Genomic DNA, 11,196 nt, shown 5'->3' with positions numbered 1-11,196 from the left:
CCGCCACTTATGGCACTTTCGTAAACATTCATCGTCATCATAATGTCCAGGCCTCTCGCCCTTATCATCATCATCATCATCATCACCATCACCGTGGTAGATAATTTTCAATGAAACCAATCGACTACTAGATTTTATATGAATAACTTACGGAGCTAGCTCTCTCATCTTTCGATTTATTTTAAAACAGTATTAGGATTTTTTTTTTTTTGTTGATTCATTGTATAATAATAATACGGATCTATTTATGGCGTTACTCTTGCCACTGAGGTGCGAATCCCTTTGATTAGTATAAAGAAACACCTACTATAGTTTCCAATATTTCTTGAGTAAAAAGGTAATGAGACTAATCAATCCTTTACTGATGAAGTTCACTCAAAATCTTTGAAGGTAATGACATCTACTTTTACAATCAAAGATGCTTTAACCTAATTTGTAATTACATACCCCCACCCAATCAAAAAACACACCGTTGAGGTCAGACCTTTTGAAAAAAAAAAGCCTCTACAGAGCAAGAACAGCTGTTAGGTTAAGTTGTCTGAAACGCTATTCTTTGATCTTGAATAACCTTGATGCTTAAGAAACAGCGCATAAAGAAGCTCATTCCACGAATCAGGAACTCCAGGGAGACACCAATGGCTGCAATCTTCCCTGTGTACCGGCGCAGGACCAGCCGAGCCCAAGTAGTACAGTGATGGGTGACCATCGTTTCTTTGAGCAGCCATTACCGTTATGTTCAACAGTTTCAGTTTAACCGTCTTTGATATTTTCGAGTAGTAAAGAGACGACAAGACATCTTGAAGGAGCTTCATATGTTGCCATGTCTCTGATGGAACCAGAGACGCTCCAAAATCAGGGAATGTCTCCATGTGACATGTTCCTCCTGTTCTCCAATCTCCTCCCCTGAAACGCAATTAAAACGAAACTTAGACAGATTGATCGAAGACTCTTGTTTTAAAGATTATGTGTGTCAAACCTGAAATGCACGGGGGCAAATGTGCGAAAGAAAACTTGTGTTTTGCTTGAATTAACCTCTTCTTGTATCCATTTCAAGACGGTCTTCATTGCTCGTCTATAGGCATGGTCTATCTTCATTTTCATTCTCACCTTGTCTCCTTCCTGAAAGTAACAACCTCTGCAGTAACAAATCCAAGATCGGTCAGGGAATCCAAAAACCAATCTGATTGGTCCAAAGATTGTTAGCAAGAAGAAAGAAGCTAACCCGCGGATAGTTTTCTCGTAGTTCCACCAATGACCCGTGTTAAACACTAATATGTCGGCGTCTCTCCACTTGTCGGCACTCCAATCCATCGTCTCTAGCTTAAGAGTCGTCTTTACCTTTTCTGGTGATCCTTTAGGTGGACGGCTTTGGAGAACCAGAAACGGCGCTCTATAGTACTCAACAGTGCAATTGTAGTCATGAAACTTGAATACAAAGAAGCCCATGTGCTTTGAGATGGGCTTATTGTTCACTTCGTAGACCAAATTCTTGTTCTCGATTGCAGATGATAGCAGACAAAGAAGAGACTCCCACTGGTTTCTTCCAATAGAGTCTCCTACAAATACCAGCCGCTTGTTCCTTAGTTTCTCCAGCATCAACTTCGCATCGAATCTGATCCATTTTCATCCCAAAAAAGAGTGGGCTAATTAGTAACCGAATTCAAAGAGACACATAGCGAAATCTACATTGGTATCTTCTAAAGTTCGTCTTTCTATGTAATCTATAAATCCATGCCAAAAACTCTTCAATAACATTTCTAATCCCAGACAATCTCTAAGGAAAAACTGTGGTCATACATGTTCTTTGGATCCATGTTCATGAGTCTCACGGGTTCATATAATACATCTTCAGTGACATCACAAGGAACACGCAAGACAAGGAAACGTGAGAGGTAACGCCAAAACTTGAAGAATACTGAAAGTGACTTAAAATGTGTAATTTTTCCAGAGGAAGATTGGATAATCTCAAGCAAACCTTTTAGATACCGAGAAAAATGCAGGAACTTAGCAGGAGAAACGGATTGCAGAAACTGTGAAGAACGTAATAAAGAGCCGTTTTTTTTTTCTTCACTTCCCCACATTTTTCAGGTCAAAAAGACTTGTTCGGGAAGAGAAAAAGAAACATTACCTGGGCAAATTACAATGTGTAGGTTGCCATTTCCACTTGGTGTAGAACAAATCAGGTCTCCCGAACTCAGTGCATCTGAATCCTTCATCAATAAAGAAGCAATCTTTGGACTGATACAACGGATACGATTCGTCCCAAACCCATTTCCCATCGAACACATCGCAACCATTCCCACTTTCTTCAAGAAACTCAACTCTGTCTTCGTTGGTGTTGTTGTTAACTCCAGACCCGTTAACATCGAGCTCCTTGAGCCACAGGAATCTCTCCGACTGATCCGAGAAGCCGTGACTTTTGGTTTTAGCTACGGTTCTGTAATCGAGGAAGAAGAAGCTGAAGACTAAACACAAACCCACCAAGAAAAACCCCAAGATTCCCAGTGAGGGCTCGAACACGAGCCTTAAACGCTTGAATCTCTTGATTACTTCGGAGATTGGCATAGCTTCATCGTCTTCTTCGAGAGACGGGTTCTTCGACATCTGAGGTTTTAAAATGAGGAAACAGCTGCAAAGTAGAAGACTTTACTATTCCCTGGGCTGATTCTTCTACTTCTTCGCCTTCTTCTTGTGATTCTTTTTCTTCTAAAAGAAATCCAAAAAGGGGGAAAATGAATGAGAAACAAGAAAGAGACAAGGACAGTGGCCAGTGAAGCTGAAGAGGCAGCAGCGTTGCTTGAGATATTAGATTCTTCAAATTAAGAAATGGATTAGCGAACTAAAATATAAATCCAAAGCTGCAATAAACGATTTCGGTTCGCTTTCAAAGTCTAAACAAGTGAAAACAATGAAGAACACTCTCAACTTTTTTCTTCACCGCCTTGTTTCACAAAAGAGGGAGACTTGGAGTGTGTATGAATCGTGGGGTCCTTTTAAGTGGTGGGACCCGTAGATCCAAAAGATGACACACGCGCGAACGTGGCGCGTAAAGGAAATGTTCGCGAAGAGAAATGGTGAGAGTGGTGGGGCCAAAGACGGCGTAGCTAATTTTAAGTACCCATTAAACGGTGGCGTTTGGCGCGTTTAAGAATGGAACGTGATTCTTTTTCTTTTCAATATTTAAAGTTTTTTTCATATACCAAAAATAGCGTTTTGGTCAAAAAAATTTGTCTACATGTGATTAAGATGATGGTTCGAAAGCTTAGCAATAGTGTAATATGTAATGAATAATGAAAAACTTGATTTTGGTAGGCTCAATAAATTGAATATGGAAACCAGATGGAATCTTCAAATGATTATATCTTTTTGAATTCTCTTAATTTCTTAGCTTTTTGGAAACTTATTTCTATGAATTAAAGTTTCTCTTTAGAAGATTTTAGAATATTTTAAGTTTAATTGCATCTTTCCCGTATCAATCGTTTATTTATTACCAAGAATAGCTTTTAATCTGCACTGCGTTTTTTTTTATTGAACTGAGTTTTAGTTCTTGTCTAGAGCCACCTATTGAATGGCTTGTTGGATTTCTGTATTTAGGTTAATTAGGAAATCAGATGGAATCTTCTAATGATTAAAGAAAAGTAAATTAATTTACGAAGCTCGAAACTCCGAATCGAAGCCGTCCATGCCGGAGATTTGCATGATCACATCACATGTCAATTGTCTAGGGACAAGATTCAATGAGTCAGAGAGTGGGAATCGAGAAAAGGTTGCGTACCAGCCAAGATCAAATTACCTTTAACCGTCTTATTAGGAGGTTCCCAAGATCATTAAAAAGCTTTTGTCTTAATGATGATTGCTAATATTAATGTTTTTATAATGATGTGGTCGAATGCTAAAATGTAGAAGAGAGAATGGATCTCGTAATAGTTCCATTACAATGTTACTTCCTCTTGTGTTTCCAGTAACAATTCAGCCAATCAACTTTGATTTGCAAACGCCAATCGTCGTAGAAGAATATCTTCGTAGAGGACCAAGAAAAACTGTAATTGTAGTTTGAGTTCACAATTGTTCATGGTTTGCTTGAGATGGGCCAGTTTCTTACAGAACAGAGATTGCTTAAGGTTGCCGATATATGGGATGGTTGTTAATCCTTGCGTTAAGTAAGATTCAAATTGTACTACACTAAGATAAGATTCTAAGGTTAGAGATTGATGTTAAGGTTGATCTGAGATCAAGAAAATAAAGAAGCAAGCATCGACAAGGTTCTTCCTTACACATTCCTAGGCCAGTCGTAGAGAAAAAAAACACTGATATGATCTAGCTTTTCTCCTCCCACCCCTCCAAATTGTTGTTATCGTCCCACCTCGCTTCTTCTTGTTCATCTACAAGATCAGAGAGTAAGAGAAACATTGTGAACGCTCAAAGTTCTAAGTTAGAGCTTCTAACAGACAATGGATTCCCTTTAAGACGCAATGATCCAAGGGGGGAAAAAAAACTGAAGGAGAAACTCTAAAAATGGTCAATCATCTTCTCGTATTAGCACACTGCATTAGAGTGAAAATGTTCTGGTTGGTGATAATCATTGGCGACTCTACATGATTTGACTAATCACACATATCATCAGAATCATTATTTATGTTCAACCATTTCGCAATTATGCTGGTTTAGTGATCGAAGTCAAAGAGATTCCGTCACTATGCGCTTCTCATTCTGCCATTCTATTCATAATCCTTGTATTTTTACGAGATTCTGTGACTACAGCTTGTTACCAATCGGAACCTGAAGCAAGATACTAGGACTGGAGAAGAAAAGATCGAAACTTTCTTTTGCAATAGTGCCAACACTACAAATAAACTAAGATGAGATATCTACAAATTTTCAATGAGATGTATCTGCAATATTCAATCCGAGCAAAGAAAGATTTTGAAATACCAAAACCCAGATTGGGATTTTCACAAATATCTGACGCATCATGAGATTTTCAAGACGCATTGTTCACTTCCACAGTCCAGAAACAAACCCCCTAAAGTAAATCGATCCATCAATTAACCAATCATTCCCGACACAAATCTATCTCTGGTTACACAGAAGCAAAAGCAAGAATCGAGCGATTGAAAAAGATTGAAAGAGAGGATATAGAAGACCTTGTTGTTGGTGTTGAGAAGTTTGAGATTGAAGAGATCGTTCGTATTGTTCAGCCTTTTCAAGGAAAGGCTTGTAACCAAGTTCAAGTGACAAGTAACCAAAGGCCAGTGATCCCAACACTACCACCGATGATCGAATCGCGTTGTCCATCACCGTCCGCTTCATCTTCTTCCCCTCTGTCTCTCTCTCTCTCTCTGTGCGAGAAAGTAAAAGCCTCCGATTCTGTAAGAGTTTCTTTCCTATAAAATAATAAGACCCTGCGAGTCAGTCAGAGTATCCGTCTCTCGGTGCTGTATCCGAAGCGGTGGGTTTCTCGGCTAGATTCAACGAGAATCTGATGTTGGCGAAGCATGGCGTCATCTCTGGCTTGGGACGATTAACTTCTCACTCACCTTCTTCTTCTTCTTCAACTGTGCTCAGAAGGCAACTGTTCTTGGTACGAACGCTTTGTGGCTCAAAAATCCATCGCCTTAAGCTCATCAGAGCAATGAGTTCCACATCGGAGGCCGACGCTGAGAGTGTCCTTAGAACTGTGACGCCATCGCTCGACCCCAAACGACACAAAGGCCAAGCTGGTGAGAACTCTCCCTCGTCTCTGCGTATTTTGTTTTTGCCCCTTCTTGTTTCAGTTACGCAATATTTCAATTGTGTGATCGGCAATGAATCAAATTCGAGTTTCAAAGTTTGAGTCTTTTGGATTTCCTCATGTTTAGCTCCTGTGTTGTATAATTGATCTGTGTCAGGGAAGATAGCTGTGATTGGAGGCTGTCGTGAATACACAGGAGCTCCATACTTCGCCGCCATTTCAGCTTTGAAAATCGTCAGTAGTATTTGTTTTTATTAGCCATTGCAGCTTTTTTCTACTCATCTTTGGTTTAAGTTAATCTGTACACAACAAAGAAGACTGACTCTTTGTCCATAAATATGTAGGGTGCTGATTTGTCTCATGTATTCTGCACGAAAGACGCAGCTCCTGTTATAAAGAGCTATAGTCCTGAGCTTATAGTTCACCCTGTGCTTGAGGAATCGTACAGCATCAGGTGAATACTCCTACTCTGTGATTTCATTCATTAGGTTTTTTTATTACAAGCCTAGCTTCATAATCTCTTCATGTTGTTATCTGGACGCAGTCAATACAGTGAGGAAGATAAAAGAAAAGTCCAGGATAAGGTGCTCGGAGAAGTCGATAAATGGATGGAAAGATTTGATTGCCTTGTAATTGGTCCTGGTTTGGGAAGGGATCCATTTCTCCTGGTACAGATTTCTCTGCCCTTGCTTCATCACTTTACAGGATTTAATTTTTCAATGCTTTCGTGGTTGACTTGACGCCTCTGTATTTTCCAGGAATGTGTGAGACGAATCATGCTTCTTGCCAAGAAGTTCAATGTTCCTTTTGTTGTAGATGGGGTAAGCAGTGACATATTGCGTAAAGGTTGGATCTTTCTTCTTTCCGCGAACATTTTGATTGTTTGATCTCTTGTTTATTCCATATGGCGATTCTGCAGGACGGGCTATTTCTTGTAACAAATTCCATTGATCTTGTCAAAAGTTATCCGCTTGCTGTCCTAACCCCAAATGTAAATGAGTATAAGCGTCTGGTTCAGAAAGTGCTGAATTGTGAAGTAGATGAACAGAATGCTGACGATCAGCTACGTTCTTTGGCCAAACAGTAAGTACAAAGTTCAGTTTACAGGTCTAGAAAGAATTAATTAGAGTCTGAAAATCTCCATGGGAAGGCTCATCTGGCGATCTGTAGCGGAAAGTCTGATGATAGTAATGTTAAACGCCTGTGTCATTCAGGATTGGTGGCGTCACGATTCTGCGAAAGGGGAAATCTGATCTTATAAGCAACGGGGAGACAGGTGAGTAACCTTTTCTTGATCTTTTGATAGAGAACGTTGAGAACGCCAGGTTTGATCATGTCTCATTTTGCAGTAAAATCAGTGAGCATATATGGTTCGCCAAGGCGCTGCGGTGGACAAGGCGACATTCTCTCCGGCGGGTGAGTTCACCATCATTATATTGGTCAGGATACGACGGTTAAAAGTCTGAACTTTTGTAGCACACTAATATTCACCTACATGGATTTGGTTTCATCTAGTGTCGCAGTGTTTTTGTCATGGGCGCAACAGCTTAAATCAGATAGTGAAAGGTTAGATACCTCCTTTATTTGCTCTGCACAGCCTTTTTTTTCTCTATCATTTTATAGCTCGACGTTGATTTTGAAATTAAAAACTTTCAGTCCCTCTGAGAATCCAGCCATCTTGGGTTGCATAGCTGCATCTGGCCTGCTGAGAAAAGCTGCATCTCTGGCTTTTACAAAACATAAGAGATCAACTCTCACAAGCGACATTATCGAATGTTTAGGGGAGAGGTATGTATTTCTTTCTTCTTTAAAATTGCTGCATCAGAGAATCCACAAAAGTTTATGTCTCGGTCATAATATTTTCGGCGTTTTTACAGTTTGGAGGATATCTGCCCTGCATCTGTATCTGCACAACAAATGAGCTAGAGTTGTCTTCCCTTCTACTGCATCCTATTGTCTGTGAGAAACTTTAAAAGCAGTTCCTCTTTGTCTTTTTTTCCTCAGTCCTGTTCTTGTCAATAATAAAACCTGAACGTTGAGATTATAAAATAAAGATTACTACTCAACCAATACTCAGGACCCATTCTCTGCCAATCTCATTATAGCTTCTTACATATCCATGTTTGTGAGTGTAGACAAATTGAGAATTGCGAGATTTACTGGAGAAACAAGTTATGAACAAGAGATACAAGGATCAAAAGAAGGTGGATATTTGGGTTTCTGAGACATAACTTATTAGGACGAAGACACTAAAAACAACAGAAGAGACAGACACCGGCTGTACAAAGATGTAAAAGACAACAGAGAGATACAACACTACACATATCATCACCAACCACTGATAGCTTATAGAACTCATAGAACACCTTCTTGATTTCGCCTACATCATTACTTCTTGATTCTCAATCTGCAAGAACTGCTGCTCCTTCCACCTGTTCCCACCACCATTGTTTGTGTTATGAGCCTGAGAAAAACAAAACTAAGTATGATTTGTTTTTGAAGAATCATTCACCTTGAAGGTGGCTCCCCAAATTTCTTCCTCTTTAGCAGGAATGGCAGTGATCTTGTTCTTAGGGTTCTCAAAGCTCCTAAGCCCACCTAACGCCGTCGAGTAATAACAGCCTGCGCCACACGCAAGCACAGCCATTATAAATTGCTTCAATGAGGCCCTCAAAATCTTGAACTTAGGAATGAAAAAAACATAAATATGAAATACCAACCTTGAGGGAAAGAAGCAAGAGACTTGCCACAAGCACCTTTCAGCAACTCAACATCATCAGCAAATGCCACACATCCATCTGCTGTTATTCCCCAATACAATGGAACCTTACCAGCTTGGTCCTGCAGCAAATCAAACCCGATTTTTACCGCCAAATTCAATCTACCTTACAGTTTTTTTTTTAAAAAGGCTTATTGAGGGCGTGAAAAAGAACTTACAGAGGCTACAAACAGAGTGGAGGTTGATTTATCGAAGACCACAAAGGCGAAATCGCCACTCAGGTGAGCCACGACGTGGTTGGCCGGGTAAGGAGCTCTGTCACGGAGAGTCTTATAAGCCTCGATGACCAAGAGAACCTCGTTCGCATTCTTTGCAAGCCCGTATTGCTGCTTCAAGCTTCCTAGATTGTCAAGCGAGCCTTGGAACAAGCAGAATATCTCATCCTTAGCCCCAAATGACCTGCATCAATTACAAAAATAAAATAAAAAATCTTAAGACAAGCCTACGTATATTGACAAAGTCCATCCAACTTAACTCAAATTGAGATCTCTGTAAGAACAAAATAAAGGTTTAAACTTTGAGGCCGTTTGAAGAAAAAGTATTGAACTTGTTGAAAGTTTTAAATGAAAATAGTCAGATGGATGAGTCAGCATCGGATCTTTAAATAGACATATAATTATGAATGTACTGGTATTGATATGGGTTAGAGCTAAAGATAGAAAGTGAGGCATCATAATTCATAAGGCTATCTACATTTAATGGTTGTGGGGTTTATCATGATATGGTTTGGTGGACCAATCAAAGCTGCCTTTGTAGATTGGCCATGCTATGTCATATCCAAAAACACATATAGCCCCTGTAGTCCTGACTTTTAACTATATTAGAGAATAGAGATTTGTGGATGATTTGTCCAAATATAACTTTTTAACCATATGGTGTCTGATATGATTGGTTATTGTTGTGGTTACTGAAGTTACCGTATCGCGAAAAAAAAAAAAAAAAAAAAACTAGTCATTGAGAAAACTGGTTCATGGATAGTAGTAAATCATTGGTATTTTGTAAAAATAAAATCCTATCTAATTATTATGATCCATCAATGATCGCATGCAGACTCCTTTTGTCTGAGCTTGGACCAAATTTTGTCCAATTTTCAATTTTATTTCCTAATATGATATATATCCTCTTCATTTTTGTTTTAAGAAAGTGATTTCTCTTGTGCTATTTTTTTTTCTTCAGTAGTTAGCAATCGGAGTCTCAGTGACATGATGAGGAATTCAGATATGAGTCATGAGAGACTTGTGAATCCAACACAACTTCTGAGACGTGTCTTCGTGCCATCGTCACCGACAAAGTCAACAACTAAAATTTAGTATCTAAAATTTTTTGGATCTTCAATCTATATTTTTTTCATTTTGTTTTAGGTCATGAATATTACGTGTAAATTACATGAGCTGGATCCATATTATATTGATGGATTAATTCTCTGATGATCCCAAAAAGAAAAACACCTGGATCCATACAAATTGAAAGAAATCCTTTTAATGAGCTATATTTACTTGGATATGTACTCAAATCTTAAAAATTTTAATTTTGATATATGAATCATCCATACAATTAGGATCGATACATTTTATAAAAGTTACCTATGATGTACCTTGTCTATGCCTATTTCTCAAAATTTATATATTTCAGAAAATTTATATGGACTTTACTCTTTAATTATTTATAGTTTGGGTCCACAGCCCACAAACACATCACCCTAAGTTTAGTGGAGTGCTTAGGAGGAGAATATTATGTAAATCGGAATCTAGTAGAAGTATTATAAAACAAAAATATCTACGAAATTAATCTAATTAAATGAATTTCACTAATTCCCTCTATGGCTCTATCCACTGCAGTTTTAGATAAGAAATTCGGACAAAATAGCATCCAATTGATCCATGCAATTGCTGTAGTTTTCTTTTTAAAATGATTAATTTGATTTTTTTTTTATAGTAGATACGATCGGACGGTGGAAACTTTGGAATCATAGTAAAGCTGATTTTTAAGAAGAAAACGAAAATAAGTAAATCGCCGGCGACTCACCTCGGCCGGAGAGGATTCTCTTTGTGGTGGCTATACGCAAGCTGCACATCGTCTCCGACTTGTATACACACGGCGGATGGATTTTTTCCGACGAACCGTTTCACTAGAGCCTCTCCGGTTGTTTTCGGCGACGGAGTTCGGCTTCCGGCAGCCACCAGCTCTTCCGGCGGCGATACTACAGCTCCGCTGAAAATTCCCAACATTTTCTCTCTCCTCCGCTAATAACAAGTAATTCCTCAATATAACTCCCAAACAAAAAAAAAACAAAAAACAAATATCTAATTTCTTAGATAATTGTGATCTTTGAGTTACTTCTCTGTTAGAGATATATCGAACATGGAGGTTGAGACAAAGGGGAGAGATGGTGTTTAAATAATAGGAGGATGACGAAGGATATCGTGGGTATTTTCGTCATTTCAGGTTCTCCTGAATCTTCTCTTGATTCTTCTGATTTTTTTAACTCTTACACTGAAATTAACGTCTCGACGTCAATACGTATGGCAGTGACGCACAAATACGTAGGTCCCACACGGAAGAGATGGAATCATTCTGGAGCGTTAGATTCTAGTTTTGTGGGACATATGTTGCCATTTGTGGTTTCTTTGTCTTATCCATCTCCTTTTCATACACGTACGTAGTTACTGAAAATTTACTCCAATCA

The 11,196-nt window shown here is 38.8% G+C and overlaps 4 protein-coding genes across 4 annotated transcripts; 1 reads left to right on the top strand and 3 right to left on the bottom strand.

The window, feature by feature from the left end:
* Positions 1-389: 389 nt before the first annotated feature.
* LOC18018544 (protein trichome birefringence-like 11) lies at positions 390-2,918 on the bottom strand. The gene is made up of 4 exons (XM_006400412.2): positions 2,129-2,918; positions 1,223-1,612; positions 977-1,135; positions 390-903 (listed from the first exon to the last, which is right to left on the bottom strand). Exons 1-4 carry the CDS (start codon positions 2,602-2,604, stop codon positions 525-527), a joined length of 1,404 nt encoding a protein of 467 aa, XP_006400475.1. The 5' UTR covers positions 2,605-2,918; the 3' UTR covers positions 390-524.
* A 1,221-nt stretch (positions 2,919-4,139) lies between these two features.
* On the bottom strand, positions 4,140-5,352 carry LOC18018543. The gene is made up of 2 exons (XM_006400411.2): positions 5,145-5,352; positions 4,140-4,382 (listed from the first exon to the last, which is right to left on the bottom strand). The coding sequence occupies exons 1-2, from the start codon at positions 5,308-5,310 to the stop codon at positions 4,318-4,320; spliced, it is 231 nt and encodes a 76-aa protein (XP_006400474.1). The 5' UTR covers positions 5,311-5,352; the 3' UTR covers positions 4,140-4,317.
* Positions 5,353-5,427: 75 nt separating this feature from the next.
* LOC18018936 (ATP-dependent (S)-NAD(P)H-hydrate dehydratase) lies at positions 5,428-7,832 on the top strand. The gene is made up of 11 exons (XM_006400410.2): positions 5,428-5,720; positions 5,889-5,965; positions 6,076-6,185; positions 6,276-6,399; positions 6,490-6,552; positions 6,651-6,814; positions 6,946-7,007; positions 7,081-7,147; positions 7,247-7,297; positions 7,388-7,519; positions 7,609-7,832. Exons 1-11 carry the CDS (start codon positions 5,483-5,485, stop codon positions 7,655-7,657), a joined length of 1,137 nt encoding a protein of 378 aa, XP_006400473.1. The 5' UTR covers positions 5,428-5,482; the 3' UTR covers positions 7,658-7,832.
* LOC18018935 (stem-specific protein TSJT1) lies at positions 7,818-10,985 on the bottom strand. Its single transcript, XM_006400408.2, has 5 exons — positions 10,536-10,985; positions 8,669-8,909; positions 8,452-8,572; positions 8,244-8,353; positions 7,818-8,163 (listed from the first exon to the last, which is right to left on the bottom strand). Exons 1-5 carry the CDS (start codon positions 10,736-10,738, stop codon positions 8,134-8,136), a joined length of 705 nt encoding a protein of 234 aa, XP_006400471.1. The 5' UTR covers positions 10,739-10,985; the 3' UTR covers positions 7,818-8,133.
* Positions 10,986-11,196: the final 211 nt, after the last annotated feature.

The sequence above is a fragment of the Eutrema salsugineum genome, unplaced genomic scaffold (genome assembly GCF_000478725.1).
Source record: "Eutrema salsugineum unplaced genomic scaffold, Eutsalg1_0 scaffold_2, whole genome shotgun sequence".
Classification (NCBI taxonomy): domain Eukaryota; kingdom Viridiplantae; phylum Streptophyta; class Magnoliopsida; order Brassicales; family Brassicaceae; genus Eutrema; species Eutrema salsugineum.
Note: the sequence above shows the minus strand (reverse complement) of the source record. Positions and strands in the feature narration are given on the sequence as shown.

What these genes read in the sequence shown, in the direction of transcription:
- LOC18018544 (XM_006400412.2), bottom strand. Translation starts at nt 2,604, where the DNA reads ATGTCGAAGAACCCGTCTCTCGAAGAAGACGATGAAGCTATGCCAATC. An exon ending in TACGAGAAAACTATCCGCGG is followed by an intron (nt 1,136 to 1,222) that starts GTTAGCTTCTTT and finishes TTGTTACTGCAG; the next exon opens with AGGTTGTTACTTTCAGGAAG. An exon ending in TTTGCCCCCGTGCATTTCAG is followed by an intron (nt 904 to 976) that starts GTTTGACACACA and finishes ATTGCGTTTCAG; the next exon opens with GGGAGGAGATTGGAGAACAG.
- LOC18018543 (XM_006400411.2), bottom strand. Translation starts at nt 5,310, where the DNA reads ATGAAGCGGACGGTGATGGACAACGCGATTCGATCATCGGTGGTAGTG. An exon ending in TTCTCAACACCAACAACAAG is followed by an intron (nt 4,383 to 5,144) that starts GTCTTCTATATC and finishes CTGATCTTGTAG; the next exon opens with ATGAACAAGAAGAAGCGAGG.
- LOC18018936 (XM_006400410.2), top strand. Translation starts at nt 5,483, where the DNA reads ATGTTGGCGAAGCATGGCGTCATCTCTGGCTTGGGACGATTAACTTCT. An exon ending in ACGACACAAAGGCCAAGCTG is followed by an intron (nt 5,721 to 5,888) that starts GTGAGAACTCTC and finishes GATCTGTGTCAG; the next exon opens with GGAAGATAGCTGTGATTGGA. An exon ending in GGCGACATTCTCTCCGGCGG is followed by an intron (nt 7,148 to 7,246) that starts GTGAGTTCACCA and finishes GGTTTCATCTAG; the next exon opens with TGTCGCAGTGTTTTTGTCAT.
- LOC18018935 (XM_006400408.2), bottom strand. Translation starts at nt 10,738, where the DNA reads ATGTTGGGAATTTTCAGCGGAGCTGTAGTATCGCCGCCGGAAGAGCTG. An exon ending in GAGAATCCTCTCCGGCCGAG is followed by an intron (nt 8,910 to 10,535) that starts GTGAGTCGCCGG and finishes TAATTGATGCAG; the next exon opens with GTCATTTGGGGCTAAGGATG. An exon ending in TCTTGCTTCTTTCCCTCAAG is followed by an intron (nt 8,354 to 8,451) that starts GTTGGTATTTCA and finishes CGTGTGGCGCAG; the next exon opens with GCTGTTATTACTCGACGGCG.